Source organism: Condylura cristata, unplaced genomic scaffold, assembly GCF_000260355.1.
Source record: "Condylura cristata isolate star-nosed mole 26May11 unplaced genomic scaffold, ConCri1.0 scaffold00014, whole genome shotgun sequence".
Taxonomy (NCBI): Eukaryota; Metazoa; Chordata; class Mammalia; order Eulipotyphla; family Talpidae; genus Condylura; species Condylura cristata.
Window position 1 is genome coordinate 45,294,511 of NW_004567115.1, and position 14,367 is coordinate 45,308,877.

A 14,367-nucleotide genomic window follows, 5' to 3' on the forward strand; every position below is an offset into this window, starting at 1 on the left:
CACATAGCGCAGCAGACCTCTCCTGACCCGCCCGCTGCTCCCCTCAGCAGTGTACTTCGTAGATCTGCCTGCTCTGCTCCTCACTCTGTCTCTGGTGAATCCTCTAACCCTCCACATCTCTGGCCTGTACCCCAGTTCTGTATGCATAAATAAATAAATCTTAAAAAAAAAAAAAGAAAAGTGTCCTTTTTTAGCTTTACTCGCCAATCACAAAGGATAAACTCATGACTTCTAGCAACATGGGTGGACCTGGAAGGGATGATGCTCAGCAAAGTAAGTCAGGAAGAAAAAACAAGAAATATCGAATGGTCTTATGGGAGGGATGCAGATAAAAGAAAAAGGGAATCAGAAAAAAAAAAATGTAACTATATTATGTCACAATCAAAACCATCTGGCAACTGTAGATCAGAGACATTCTTTAGGGCAGGAGGGGAAGGCCCGGGACAGGGGTGGGAAGAGCACAAGGGATGTGGTGATGGTGCTCGGGGGAGCTGGTGGGGGAATTTCATGGGGAAACCATGCATTGCACAGAAATGAGGGGGGATGTAATGAATGTATTTAAAAATTAAAAAAAATAAAATGTAGGGCCCTCCTTGGTGGCGCAACGGGTTAGGACACAGCACTGCAAGCTGGCCACAGCGACCTCAGTGCGAGTTCCATCCCCAGCCCAGGCGGTGACCCACATGGCGCGGCAGACCTCTCCTGACCCCACCGCTGCTCCCCTCAGCAGTGAACTTGTCGATCTGCCTGTTCTGCTCCCCACTCTGTCTAAGGTGAATCCTCTTACCACCCCTGGACCTCTGGCTTGTACCCTAGCTCCGTATGCATAAATAAATAAATAAATAAATAAATAGATAGATAGATAGATAGATAGATAAATATTCAATATAATAATCATAATAATAATATTTGCTACATAACTGAGAATTTACATAAAATAAATATGAATAAGCCATTTGCTTTTTCTGATTTAGATTTTCCCAGATGCCTTACCCTGTGTTTCAGACACTGGCCCCTATAAATCAAATGACTTCCGGAGAAGTGCAGATTTTAGCACTTCCTACATGAGTGAGTTTGAGTCAAGTGCTTAGACAACTGCTAGAACAGTCTGTAGCTTTTCATCAGTTCTCAAAAGTACCTCTGCTATAAACGACATCATTTCTGACAGTTAAAGGCAGATGGCCAGCAAGTATGAACAGGAAACTATCAGAACATCTCCACTGGCAAAAGAAGTCCCTCATCTCCGTGAGCAGAAACATAGACTTCGTGTGAAGTGTTTTAATACAAACTGTGAGCTGGAACTGAAAGAAAAACTTAATCCAAAAACTGAAAACTTTTCCCACATTCCACATTACATACTCTAATGACATATTTCTGACACTGTTGGGATACTGGTTCTTCTAGTGTCTTTTTAATACTTAACATCTAATTGGGTAAAATTCAGTGTCACCAAATGCCCTCACTGCAGTATTTTCTTTGCATTTTCGACATGTATGGCTGCGCAAACCATAGCAATGATGCTGTTTTGGAACATTCCCATCACCCCAGAATGTTCTCTCCTGCCAATGCGACATGTATCCGTACTGACCTCTGGTCAGGAATCTCCTGAACGATAAATCTGCGTTTCTGTCAATTGTTTCTGGTTTCTTAGCTGTAGAATATTGCTTTTGAGTTCATATTGCACAATATTTCTTAGTTCAATCACGGGTCTGAACACATTGCCATCCCAGGAAATAGATGATATCTCCAGTTTCTTCACTTTTCACCCAAACTCACTATCACTTTGTTATTTCTTGTAGCATTTCTTGATGGTTTTTATTTGCATTCCCTAAGTGAATAGTGATTGAGAACCTTCCCAAATACCTTCTTCATTCAATGAAATGTCAATAAAAATGTGTTATTTTTACAGTTGGATATTTGCATAAGTCACTAATCAAACACAACATTTGTTTTTCTGTGTACAACTTGTTTACAAATGTACAGTTGGTACACTGTCCCCAGTATTTAGATCTTTCTTTTATAATGGTACTCGATAAACAATTTTATTGTGTGACACCTAGTCTTTTTCATTTAGTTTTGTTGTACTATGCTTTAAGTTTCATAGGGAAAATTATTTGCTCTCTGATAATTAATATATAATTTTCTGACCTCACCATTGGTTCTGCACAGCTTTGTCATGATCTCTCTGGTGTACATCTTGTCTGTTATGATATTGCTTGCAACTCTTTGGGCCTTTAGCTCATACCTTCTGGATCCATAATGTGTTAGTTAGGAATTGTAGTCACATTAATTCTTACTTGAATGAAATTACGTGGGAAATTGAAAGGAAATTAGTGTCAATGTGAGGAAACGCACAAACCAGTTGCCTTGGTCTTTAGAACTGGGTGAATCTTGTTACTAAGCAACTAGACTTAGATTTTTATTACATCAGAGACAAAAAAGAAGAGAATTTTTTTTTTTTGTCACATGAGATTTCAAGTAAAATTCTCTTTATAATATGGGCAGCTAAAACTAACCATGTCAAATGGCTGTAGTTAGAAAGGATTATGGGACCATAATTTGCTCTGGTGAGTCATCCAAGAATTTATTTTTTAAGGAGAAGCACTAATATTATTATGCATGTATACATAAATACACAAACACACAAAAAACAGAAATCATTACCAAGATTTCTGATCTTAATGAAATATGCAACCTTTATTTTTTTCCACATTCTATTCAACTTTTGAAAATCACAAATTTGTGTTTTAGTGGATTGTTACTCAACAGGTAAGAATGAAAGTGGAAATTAAGGTAAACAAGTCAATTGGCTGCAAAGCTGGGAAGACATTTTAAGAAGGCAACAGGTCACTTGAAGTTCTTTAAAGGAAATAAACTAATGATAGGCTAGATTCTATCAAAAGTTTGTTTCTGGAGTCAATGAATAAAATAATATAATGACAAATGTAACCTGTCAAAAATATTCTCTGGAGTTCATTTTCTTGTTACCTCTTAGCAAGTCAAGGTGATAGAAATAAATTCTGGAATATTGTATTGGTTAAACAAACTCAAACAGCTCTCTATTTTTTTTTAAAGATTTATTTATTTATTCATAGAGAACTGGGGTACAGGCCAGAGATGTGGAGGGTGAGAGGATTCACCAGAAACAGAGTGGGGAGCAGAAGAGGCAGATCGACGAAGTACACTGCTGAGGGGAGCAGTGGGCAGGTCAGGAGAGGTCTGCCACGCCATGTGGATCTCCTCCGGGGCAGGCGGGGATGGAACGCATGCGGAAGTGGCTTAAAGTTCTTAGTGCAGTGCTTTAACCCGCTGCGCCACCAGGGAGGGCCACAGCTCTATATTTTTATAAAGATTTTCTATCACAATAAAAACTCATAATCCATGAAAATAATCGGCTATATTAAGAGAGCTATGGAGAACAAAAAGTTACAGTGGTTTTATTCACATTTTACAAATGTTGCACACAGATATTTCACTAAATGGACTTGCTTATTTCTGATGAATTTTTGACCCTTGATGTAATGCTCCTTCCCTTTAGCACTAGAGAAAAACCCAAGTGTTGTGAGAACTGTACTCACTTTATGATTAGAAAATGTTCAGAATGAAGTTCCCCACCAACTATCTGTAATAGAAAAGAAAATCAAAAGAAAACATCAGGCCCATTATTAAACACCCTTCAGATGAGGAGCTCTTGGTATTAAAATTCAAGCTAACATCTTTAAATCCAATAAGGAGAATCAAGGAAAATGACACAGCGCAAACTTTCACCCTAGGTTCAATGTATTGATGAGCAATTAAATACAGATCAGAAAGTTAAGAAATGTAGATCAGAAAGTTGAAAGCATTAAAAGCATAAACTCTTGAATTATCTGTTCCTCATTTCATCCTGCAGGATGCAATATCAGACTATCCCATCTCAATCTGGGTGTTTCCACATCTAAAAATCCCCCTAAATACACTCAGTGCTGTATTACTCGAGCAGTTGTGGCAGTGTGCAGCGGGAATGGCCAAGGCAGGTTAAAGGAGTGAGCTAGAGTTTTGTGATGATTGAGTCAATTCTGGTTGATATGATAAAGTAGAGGTGACTTCATGCAGGTTAAAATACACTTTTCCAAGATGAAAACATCTGAGTTGACAGCCCAACCATGGAGTAATAGTACAACATTTCTCATTGTAGGAACAGGTGTAAAGCTTGATACTATTGAGATACATTTATGTCTGCATTTCCCAAAGAAGGTGCATATGAGTAATTCTGTTTTGAGTTCAATACATTTGAGTCTTGAACTTGACTTGGGTAACTTGTCATGCCAAAATGCAAAGACTTTGCCATCTTTGCTCTTGTAAAACTTTAATCATTCCTCCCATGGGAGGAATGATTGTTTGCATTTCCAAAGATATTTAATTTTCCATCAGTGCAGTCATATGGGTCATGAGTGTCAGTCTGGCAGCAACCGCTCTTCACAGCCTCAGGGTCTCCCCCTTTGTCTGCAGTGTGGGCTCCATTCTGTCAAGTGGGCTCACGTCTTGAGCCAAGCTCTAGTCCATGTAGCCAGCCCTTTCCCTTCCCCTTGACCTGACTCAGGCCTCCTTCTGTTTTCTCCTTAGTGCTGCTGTCCTGGGGCTGTGACTCGGCCAGAGGACAGGGGTCCAGGTCAGCCCCACAGAGCGCCCAGCCAGAGGGAAGAGACATCAGTGATGCTTCCTGCCCGACGCCCCATCGCTCCCCACTAGCCCCATGTGCTGGCTTCAGGATGGCTGTGAGGGAGGCCCTGGTGCCTGGGAGGCTCCCTGACCTGCTCCTCTGGCTCAGGCTGCTTCTGTTGCTCTGTGGGGGGTGTCAGGTGGGGTACACCCAAGCCCCTGGCCCCCCAGAAGTGGTGATTCCCTGCAGGGTAACGGGCCCTGACAGAGGCGGGAGCCCCATGGACTGGCTCTCTTACAGCCTGCACTTCGAGGGCCAGAGACGCGTCATCCACCTGAGAGCCCAGAAGCATCTGCTGGCCAGACACATGCCGGTGTTCAGCTACACGGAGCAGGGCGCACTCCTGGAGGACCACCCTTTCCTCCAGAGAGACTGCTACCATCGCGGCTATGTGGAGGGGGACCAGGAGTCCCTTGTTGTCCTCAGCACCTGTTTCGGGGGCCTCAGGGGAGTCATACAGACCAATGACATCATTTATGAAATTGAGCCCAAGAAACATTCTACCACATTTGAACACTTGGTGCACAAGTTGGACAGTGAGGAGACAGTCCCTCCCATGAGATGTGGACTAACAGACGAGGAAATCGCACGCCAGCTCCAGTTTCTGGAGGGCAGGGATGCCACCCTGATGCAGAGCGGCTATGAAGGGTGGTGGACCCACCAGCAGATTGTGGAGGTGGCCGTGGTGGTAGACCACAATCGCTATCTTTACAAGGGGAGAAATGTCTCAGATGTGTACGCAGAAGTGTGCCTCGTTATCAGTGGTGTGGGCAGCTTTTACAAATCCCTGGAAGTTGAAATAGTTTTAATCGGCATTGAGGTCTGGACGGAATGGAACCCCTTTCCAGTAGATGAGATTAACAGTTTCTTGTTCGAATTTTGTGTATGGAAGAGTCAAGGCTTTGACTTCCGCTTGCCACATGATGTCGCACATGCTCTTGTAAATCAAAATTATGATGATTATCTTGGCTTAGCCTATGTAGGAGGAGTATGTAGTCGTGGGTATAACTGTGCGATCGAGAGTTTCACTTCTAACCAGCTGTATAAAGTTGCATACATTGTGGCACATGAGCTTGGTCATAACTTGGGAATGTCCCATGATGATAGCTTTTGTACATGTGGAAGAAGAAATTGCATAATGTTTCCTGAAAAAGTGAGTGCAACTAAATTTAGCAACTGCAGTTATGCTTCCTTTTGGAATTATGTTGGTCAAACAACATGTCTACAGATAGCTTCAGATATCATCTTCAAGCACAAACGCTGTGGGAACAGTGTGGTGGAAGAAGGAGAAGAGTGTGACTGTGGTTGCATCAATGAGTGTGCAAAAGATCCCTGCTGTCAGTCAGACTGCACCCTAAGCCCCGGGTCTACTTGTGCCTTTGGACTTTGTTGCAAATACTGCAAACTCAGACCACCAGGCACATTGTGCAGGAAACAGGAGAACCAGTGTGACCTTCCAGAGTGGTGCAACGGGACATCATCATTCTGTCCCGAGGACGTGTACGTGCAGGATGGGTTCCCTTGCTCAGACAGTGGCCACTGCTATGAAAAGAGATGCAACGACCGTGAGGAGCAGTGCAGGAACATTTTTGGCAAAGAGGCCAAGAGTGCAAATCACAGATGCTATCATGAGATGAACACTCGAGGGGACCGCTTTGGGCACTGTGGTTTCAAAGGTGATACCTATGTAAAATGTGATATGGCAGATGTCCTGTGTGGGAGGGTTCAGTGTGACGATGTGACAGAGATTCCTGTTCTGAGTGATCACACTACAGTGCACTGGACACACTTTAATGGGGTGTCCTGCTGGAGTACAGACTACCATTTTGGAATGACCACTCCTGACATTGGGGAGGTTAAAGATGGTACGGTGTGCGGCGTTGACCATATTTGCCTCAAGAGGAAGTGTGTTCCTGGGGTACTTTGGAACAATTACTGTTCCCGGGAGACCTGCAACATGAGTGGGATCTGTAACAACAAAAATAACTGCCACTGTGACCCTACATGGGAACCCCCCACATGCCAGGAAGCAGGATACGGAGGTAGTGTGGACAGTGGCCCACCCCCTCCAAGAAGATTTACTGTAGAAGGAAACGTAACATACCTTTATGGATTTTGGTTGATACGTTTATATTATCTTATATTGTCTGTGCTTTTTGTGGTTTTGCTGACATATGAAACAAACAGCCAAGAATTACCAGAACTTACGAACTAACTTAAGATGAGCAAATATTTCCAACCTCAGTCAAAAGCAGTAAGGAATATTCTGACTTCACATGAGAAAAAACATATGAATACAAAAACACAGTTCAATCCCTCATGAAATTTTCCATATATTAATTTTTAGACTCTTTGAAATAGCAATGTTACACCATGTGCCATTAGTTATTGACTGAAATCCCAGGTGTTTTCATTTCAGTTTCATAAACCTGAGCTATTAAACCATTTGCAAAATATGTCAATTCTTCAACTATATTTACTTCCCCTTATTGAAACAATTTTAATTCATTTATTTCATGAAATTTATACTGCTCACCCCCCTCACACCAGCCAAGACACAGCTCATTGATGGAGTGTGTGTGTCTATTGAGTTTACTGGATCCTAATTTCATAGAGAAATCCCTCTGGTTATCTGTTTTTTTCTCACAGAGAATCTTCCACTACAACACTGATTGCCTTTGTTTTGTTCTCTATATTCCATATGGAAGTGACAGCATCTATAGTTGTCTTTCTACTCTGATAAATGTTGCTGAACATAATCCCCCTCTGTTTCTATACATGTTTTCATCGATGGCAAGACTTTGTCTTTTGCATGACTCACGCTGTATTCCTTTGGCATAGATATCATATCTTCCTGATCCAATCATCTCTTGTTGGTACTGACATTGTTCCCTTAGCTTGGGTATTGCAAGTAGTGCTGCAATTAACCTAGGCAATAAACCAATTCCCTTTGATTAGTATTTTTCTATTCTTGGGTAACATCTAGAAGAGGAATTGCTGGATCATCTGGTAGGTCTTTGTGTGTGTGTGTGTGTGTGTGTGTGTGTGTGTGTGTGTGTGTGTGTGTGTGAACTTAAAATAATCTGAGATTGATTTTTCTGGAATACTCACCAAAGTTCACAAGTTGAGCTACTCTGAAAAGGAAATAGACTAGATGAAGGTATGGGTAAGACAATAACTGTCAATAAATCACAGGAGATTGCAATGTTTCATGGTTAATATATGATATAAGATTATGGCTGATAAGGAAATTTGTCTTAATTTATAATATGTCACATTTTTAAACAATGGTTAAAATTATAGGTAATAATATATTAGAACAAATCAAACTTTTAGTAAGCTTGCAAATTTTAGAATACTTACTTGTCTATGTTTTCATACAGTTTAACATGTAAAATTAATATGTCAACTATGTCTCCTTTTACAAGGAAGGAAAACAAATTTAGGAATGATATTGAGATTCCTCTGAAAAATAGTTCACAGTAACTAATAAAAAAAAAACTATCTGGAATTGACTTCCAGGTAGTTTGTTAAAAGTATTGAAAAATCTTTAAAACACTTTAGATTACAGAATATTATGAGATACAATTGCATTTAACCAAAGTGTTAAGACTTCAATGGCATATGCAAATTTTACATTGGCCTAATAAATGTTCGCCAAAATATTTACAAAATTAGGCCAAAAATTAATTTGCATACTAAATTAATTTTAAAACTCGATGATAAGAAAAATAGATGGTACAACATTTTGTTTTCTTATATAGGGTGTTATAAGGCAAAGGAAAGACTTTCATGGTCTCTTCAAGAATAGCTAACAGTGTAAGGAAACTTAGTTCTTTTAACTTAAAGAAAAGCAAGTTATAATTATTATTATATTTTGATATCACCATCTGATATTTACAAAATAGATTATTTATCCAATGCCCCTCATGAAAAACTTGAGGTGGTAGAAATGGAAATAAATTTAAATATAAAATTTCAATATAAAAATGTAGGGAATACAAAATTCTTTTGAACACATTTTAGTGATATATCCATTATATACAGAGGGACTTGAGCTGTGGCTTGGCCTGAATAAACAGTAAAACACATAAAAGAATGTGAAATGCATCGTCATAATGGAGCCACACAGATTTCAGAACAACCAAAACCTAAAGTTATAAAAACTGATAGGATTTGTCATAATTAAAAATTCTCACTGCCCATAACATTGCTTAGAAAATAAATCAGAATAAGTAAAATCGACACCCTGGTAAAATGTGGAGCTTCCCAATTTTTAATGATTATTAGTTAATGAAAATGGCATCATTGTGACAGAAAAGGTTATGGCAACTTGTTTTAAAAACTAAAAACAGAAATTTCCACTTATGTCTCATAGCAATTAAGCTGACCATGTTTGAAAATAATACATATTTATGCCATTATGAAGATAAAATAATGAACGTAAACTCTTAAAAAATTTCTCAGATGCATGTCCCTGTTAAACAAAAACTACAAATATAAGTAAGCTCTTTATTTAATCCATTTTAGGACTTCTCATGCAAAACAACTGAATTTAATGAAATTATCTTGCAATCTCGTGCCAAAAAGTAGCCAAATTCTATGTCCTCTCAAATTTTAAACACACAAATAGCTCAGCTATGTTATAATTGTAATTGTTTATCCCCATAAATAAAATTGAATTCTGCTTTTATCAAGATTTGAAGAGTTTTTCGAGAAAATTTCTAATTTTTCCTAGTATGCCATTAGACCAATTTCAAAAAGCAGGTTTTGTATTACTTCTTCATCTTTGTCAGGTGGTTACCTATTAACATGAAAAGAAAAACTACTACCTATTAACATGAAAAGAAATACTATGTATTTAGGCCTGTTAAAAAAAAAAAAAAAAAAAACTGTAGGCCCTCCCTGGTGGCACAGCAGGTTAAAGCACTGCACTAAGAAGCTGAAACCACTTCCGCATGAGTTCGATCCCCGCCTGTCCGGGAGGTGACCACATGGCGTGGCAGACCTCTCCTGACCCTCCCGTTGCTCCCCTCAGCAGTGTACTTCGTCGATCTGCCTGTTCTGCTCCCCACTCTGTCTCTGGGAAGTCTTTCGCCACCCCTGAGTCTCTGGCCTGTACCCCAGTTCTGCATGCACAAATAAATAAAAATCTTAAAAAAAAACCAAAACAAAAAACAATGAAATAGAACAGAGACACACAGTCAACTGATATCCATTGGGAAACAATGTATCTGTGTGTCTCCCTTACACTGTACCCTAAAACCCCTGGAGAAGGACTGATATCATGGACATCAAAGGTAAATGAATAAACTACCAAATGAATATGGGAAACAATAACTTTACAAACAAGCAACAAACTAAATTACTTGAAGTAAAATTGGTAAGTGAAAACACACTCTATTAAATGGAATAAGCAGGTCTTTTAAAAATAAAATATCATTATAAATGAAAATAATTCACCTGATATTTCAAGAATATGCTTTTAAATGCATGTCTAAAAATGCTTCATATTGAGAAAATAGTGGCCTCTTACCACAATAATATTAAGGAAGTATTCAAATAGAAATTGACCAGAGAACTTACTCTCTTTGTAAAAGAGTCTCTCCTATAACCAGTAAACACTTGAAAAGATACTAAACATTTTAGTTATAGGAAAATGTTAATGGAAAGGTAATTTGATAACATTTTATCTACTGCAGATAGGGAAGATTAATATTTTGATCAGGATATCAAATATAAGCAATATTATGTGTCATTTATATTCAAACACATGGGTGTCTGTTTGCATGACATGATACCCCCTGGATAAGATTTAAACTATTTTGAATCCCTAAGCACCTATGTATATATTCTGAGCAATTATTATCTGATGATAGGTCCAGTGGAAAACACTTCCAAATTTTACAAATGACATGTACTAAAATGAGCATATATTAACCAGAAAGTCTGAAACCTGCAACCATGTTTCCATCAAAAAGTGTCCCACTTTCCATTTCTTTTCTCCCACTTCCATTATGTTATATCGACGAAACAAAGGAAAACGTAAGAAAGAAAAAGTTAATCTTAGTTAATTATAACTTTTGTTTTTACACATTTAACATTTATTCTTTATCTACCTGTAAATATTTTACATGTTTTATGGTTTAAATATCAGTTTGTATTTTTATGACTCTTTTTATGATAAATATTTATGACATGCAAAAAAAAATATCCTGGATAAATAACTTGTGGCATAAAACATGTCACAAAATGTGTGACTTACAGCATATTGACTATTCCAGAATATTGAATATTGCTACATGTCTCCTTGTTCTACTCATCTGATCTATCATTGTGATCAGTGTGCCTTTACAGGTCACCCTTTTTTCCTCTTGATATTTGTAATAATCTGTCTTTGCCACTATTCGCCACAGCTTTGTCATAGTCTGTGTTGGTGTCTGTAATGACTTTGTTTGCAACTCCTTAAGACTTTGGATCACACCTTCTGGTTCCTTAAATGTCAATTAGGAAATATAGTTAGCTTTACTTAAATTGAAGATAAATTATGTGGGAAATAGAAAGAAAATTGTAGTCAATGTGAGGGAAAACATCAACCAATTTCCCTGGTCTGTAGAACTGGGTGAACCTGTTACTAAGCAACTAGATCTAGAATTTGATTACATCAGAGACAGAAGGAGTAAGATTATTTTCTTTATGTCATGTGAGCAATAAAGTAAAATTCCCTACTCTTAACATGGGCAGAAAATCTAACCATGCATCTGAGTGTAGTTAGAAAAACTATGGGAACCATCTACCTTCTGCTGGTGAGTCATTCAAGAATTATCTGTAAAGAGAAATACTAAATACTTGTATACCTGAGTACAAAAACACACAAACCACATGTGACTTTATCAAGATTTCTGGTCTTCAGTAAGATCTGCAACACTTATTTCCCCCCCCCCCCATTGTACTCAATGTCACTTGTTTGCAAACACAGAATTATGTTTTGGTGTATTATTACTCAATAAGGGTAACAACGGAAGTAGAAATTAGAGTACAGAAATTGATAACTTGGTGAAATGGGAAAAAATTATAGAAGACAATGTTAACAGTTCAATTGATATAGTGCTTTAAAAGTGATAGCACAGCACTTGTAGAAAATACTATACATTTTCAGGAGGTATGTTCCTGAGTTACTGAAAAAAAAAAATAACATAAGGAAGCCAAATGTAGTATAATTCAATATTCTCAGGTGAGCGTTTTACTGTTACACACTTCCAAGATGAGATCTTAGGAGTGAATTCTGGTGGAATAAATGTTCTCATCTGTAATTATATTATTCATAATTATTCTATCACAGTAATGACTCATATATCATAGCAATCACCATATATATTAAGACATGGGTAACAAAAATAAATAAGGATTTCACTCATATTTTACAGATGTTGGACTCTAATATTTAATTGAATGATCTTCCTTTATCTGGTAGCCTTTGGTACCAGAAGTGCATTGCAAATGGATATGAACAATCTGTTTCCATATATCCAGCCAGACTTCACTCTCCACTGTGTTTTCCTTTGTCCGAGTGTTCTTAATGTCATTACACTAAGTACTGTTAGTTGGCTAATCGCCACATAATGACTACAGATATCCTGTGGACAGTCACGCTACATTAAAAAAAAAAAAAAAGACAGTACTCTAATGTTTTTTCTTTATGTTTCTCACATGTGTAGAATAGTGCCTGACAATATAGGACTCTGATAGAATTTTCAATGTGAAAATAATTTTCAGAGTTGGCAGCCAAGCCCAAGGAATTTTCGTTTTTCAGAAACTTGTATAGAACACTTAAGTTACTGAGATGCATTTGTGTTTGCACTTACCAAATAAGATGCTTAGGTATAATTGAGTTTGAGTGCAATACTTTGATTATTGAACTTGCTCCTATGAAATGTTACCTTCACCAATAGTTCCAACTCCTTTAGGGATGCACTGATATTGTTTCCATTTCCTAAGGTACTTAATTTGTCATCATTTTATCCAATTTCCAGCAACCAGAACAGTCCCCACTCTTCACAGCCTCAGGGTCTCCCCCTGTGTCTGCAGTGTGGGCTCCATTCTGTCAAGTGGGCTCACGTCTTGAGCCAAGCTCTAGTCCATATAGCCAGCCCTTACCCTTCCCCTTGACCTGACTCAGCCCTCCTTCTGTTTTCTCCTCAGTGCTGCTGTCCTGGGGCTGTGACTCGGCCAGAGGACAGGGGTCCAGGTCAGCCCCACAGAGCGCCCAGCCAGAGGGAAGAGACATCAGTGATGCTTCCTGCCCGACGCCCCGTCGCTCCCCACTAGCCCCATGTGCTGGCTCCAGGATGGCTGTGAGGGAGGCCCTGATGCCTGGGAGGCTCCCTGACCTGCTCCTCTGGCTCAGGCTGCTTCTGTTGCTCTGTGGGGGGTGTCAGGTGGGGCACACCCAAGCCCATGGTCCCCCACAAGTGGTGATTCCCCGCAGGGTAACGGGCCCTGACAGAGTCAGAAGCCCCATGGACTGGCTCTCTTACAGCCTGCACTTCGAGGGCCAGAGACGCGTCGTCCACCTGAGGGCCCAGAAGCATCTGCTGGCCAGACACATGCCGGTGTTCAGCTACACGGAGCAGGGCGCACTCCTGGAGGATCACCCTTCCCTCCAGAGAGACTGCTACCATCACGGCTATGTGGAGGGGGACCAGGAGTCCCTTGTTGTCCTCAGCACCTGTTTCGGGGGCCTCAGGGGAGTCATACAGACCAATGACATCATTTATGAAATTGAGCCCAAGGAACATTCTACCACATTTGAACACTTGGTGCACAAGTTGGACAGTGAGGAGACAGTCCCTCCCATGAGATGTGGACTAACAGACGAGGAAATCGCACGCCAGCTCCAGTTTCTGGAGGGCAGGGGTGCCACCCTGATGCAGAGCGGCTATGAAGGGTGGTGGACCCACAGGCGATTTATTGATCTGGCTGTGGTGGTAGACCACAATCGGTACCTTTATAAAGCAAGAAATATCACAGAGGTGCATATAGAAGTAAGCCTTGTAGTCAATCATATTGGTTACTTTCTCAAATCCTTGGATATTGCTGTAACATTAATGGGAATTGAGATCTGGACTAAACAAAACTTCATTCCAGTATCTTCCATAGACAGTGCCCTGAATGTATTTTGTAAATGGAAGGTTGCCAGCTTAAGTGTCCGTTTACCCCATAATGTTGCACATAGCTTTATCAGACATTTCTTTGGCACCACGGTTGGCTTAGCTTACGTAGGCACCATGTGCTATCCTAGCCATAATTGTGGAGTTGATAGTTTCATGGATGATTCCCCATATAGTTTTGCACAAACTGTGGTACATGAACTGGGTCATAATCTGGGTATGAGGCATGATGAAGCCACTTGTGTTTGTGGGCACAGGTATTGCATAATGTATGCACAGAAAAAGAATTCAGTTCGATTCAGCAACTGCAGTTATGCTCAGTATTTGGACACTACTGCAAACCAAAATTGCATGAAATTTTCACCAAATGCAGGAAAAATGTTCAGACACACACACTGTGGGAACAGTGTGGTGGACTACGGAGAAGAGTGTGACTGTGGCACAGTGACGTCCTGTGAAGAAGATCCCTGCTGTCAGGCAGACTGCACCCTGACC

The 14,367-nt window shown here is 39.7% G+C and overlaps 1 protein-coding gene across 1 annotated transcript; it reads left to right on the forward strand.

The window, feature by feature from the left end:
• The first annotated feature begins 1,489 nt into the window (after positions 1-1,489).
• On the forward strand, positions 1,490-6,917 carry LOC101635454 (disintegrin and metalloproteinase domain-containing protein 25-like). The gene is made up of 2 exons (XM_004682514.1): positions 1,490-1,580; positions 4,606-6,917. Exons 1-2 carry the CDS (start codon positions 1,490-1,492, stop codon positions 6,915-6,917), a joined length of 2,403 nt encoding a protein of 800 aa, XP_004682571.1.
• Positions 6,918-14,367: the final 7,450 nt, after the last annotated feature.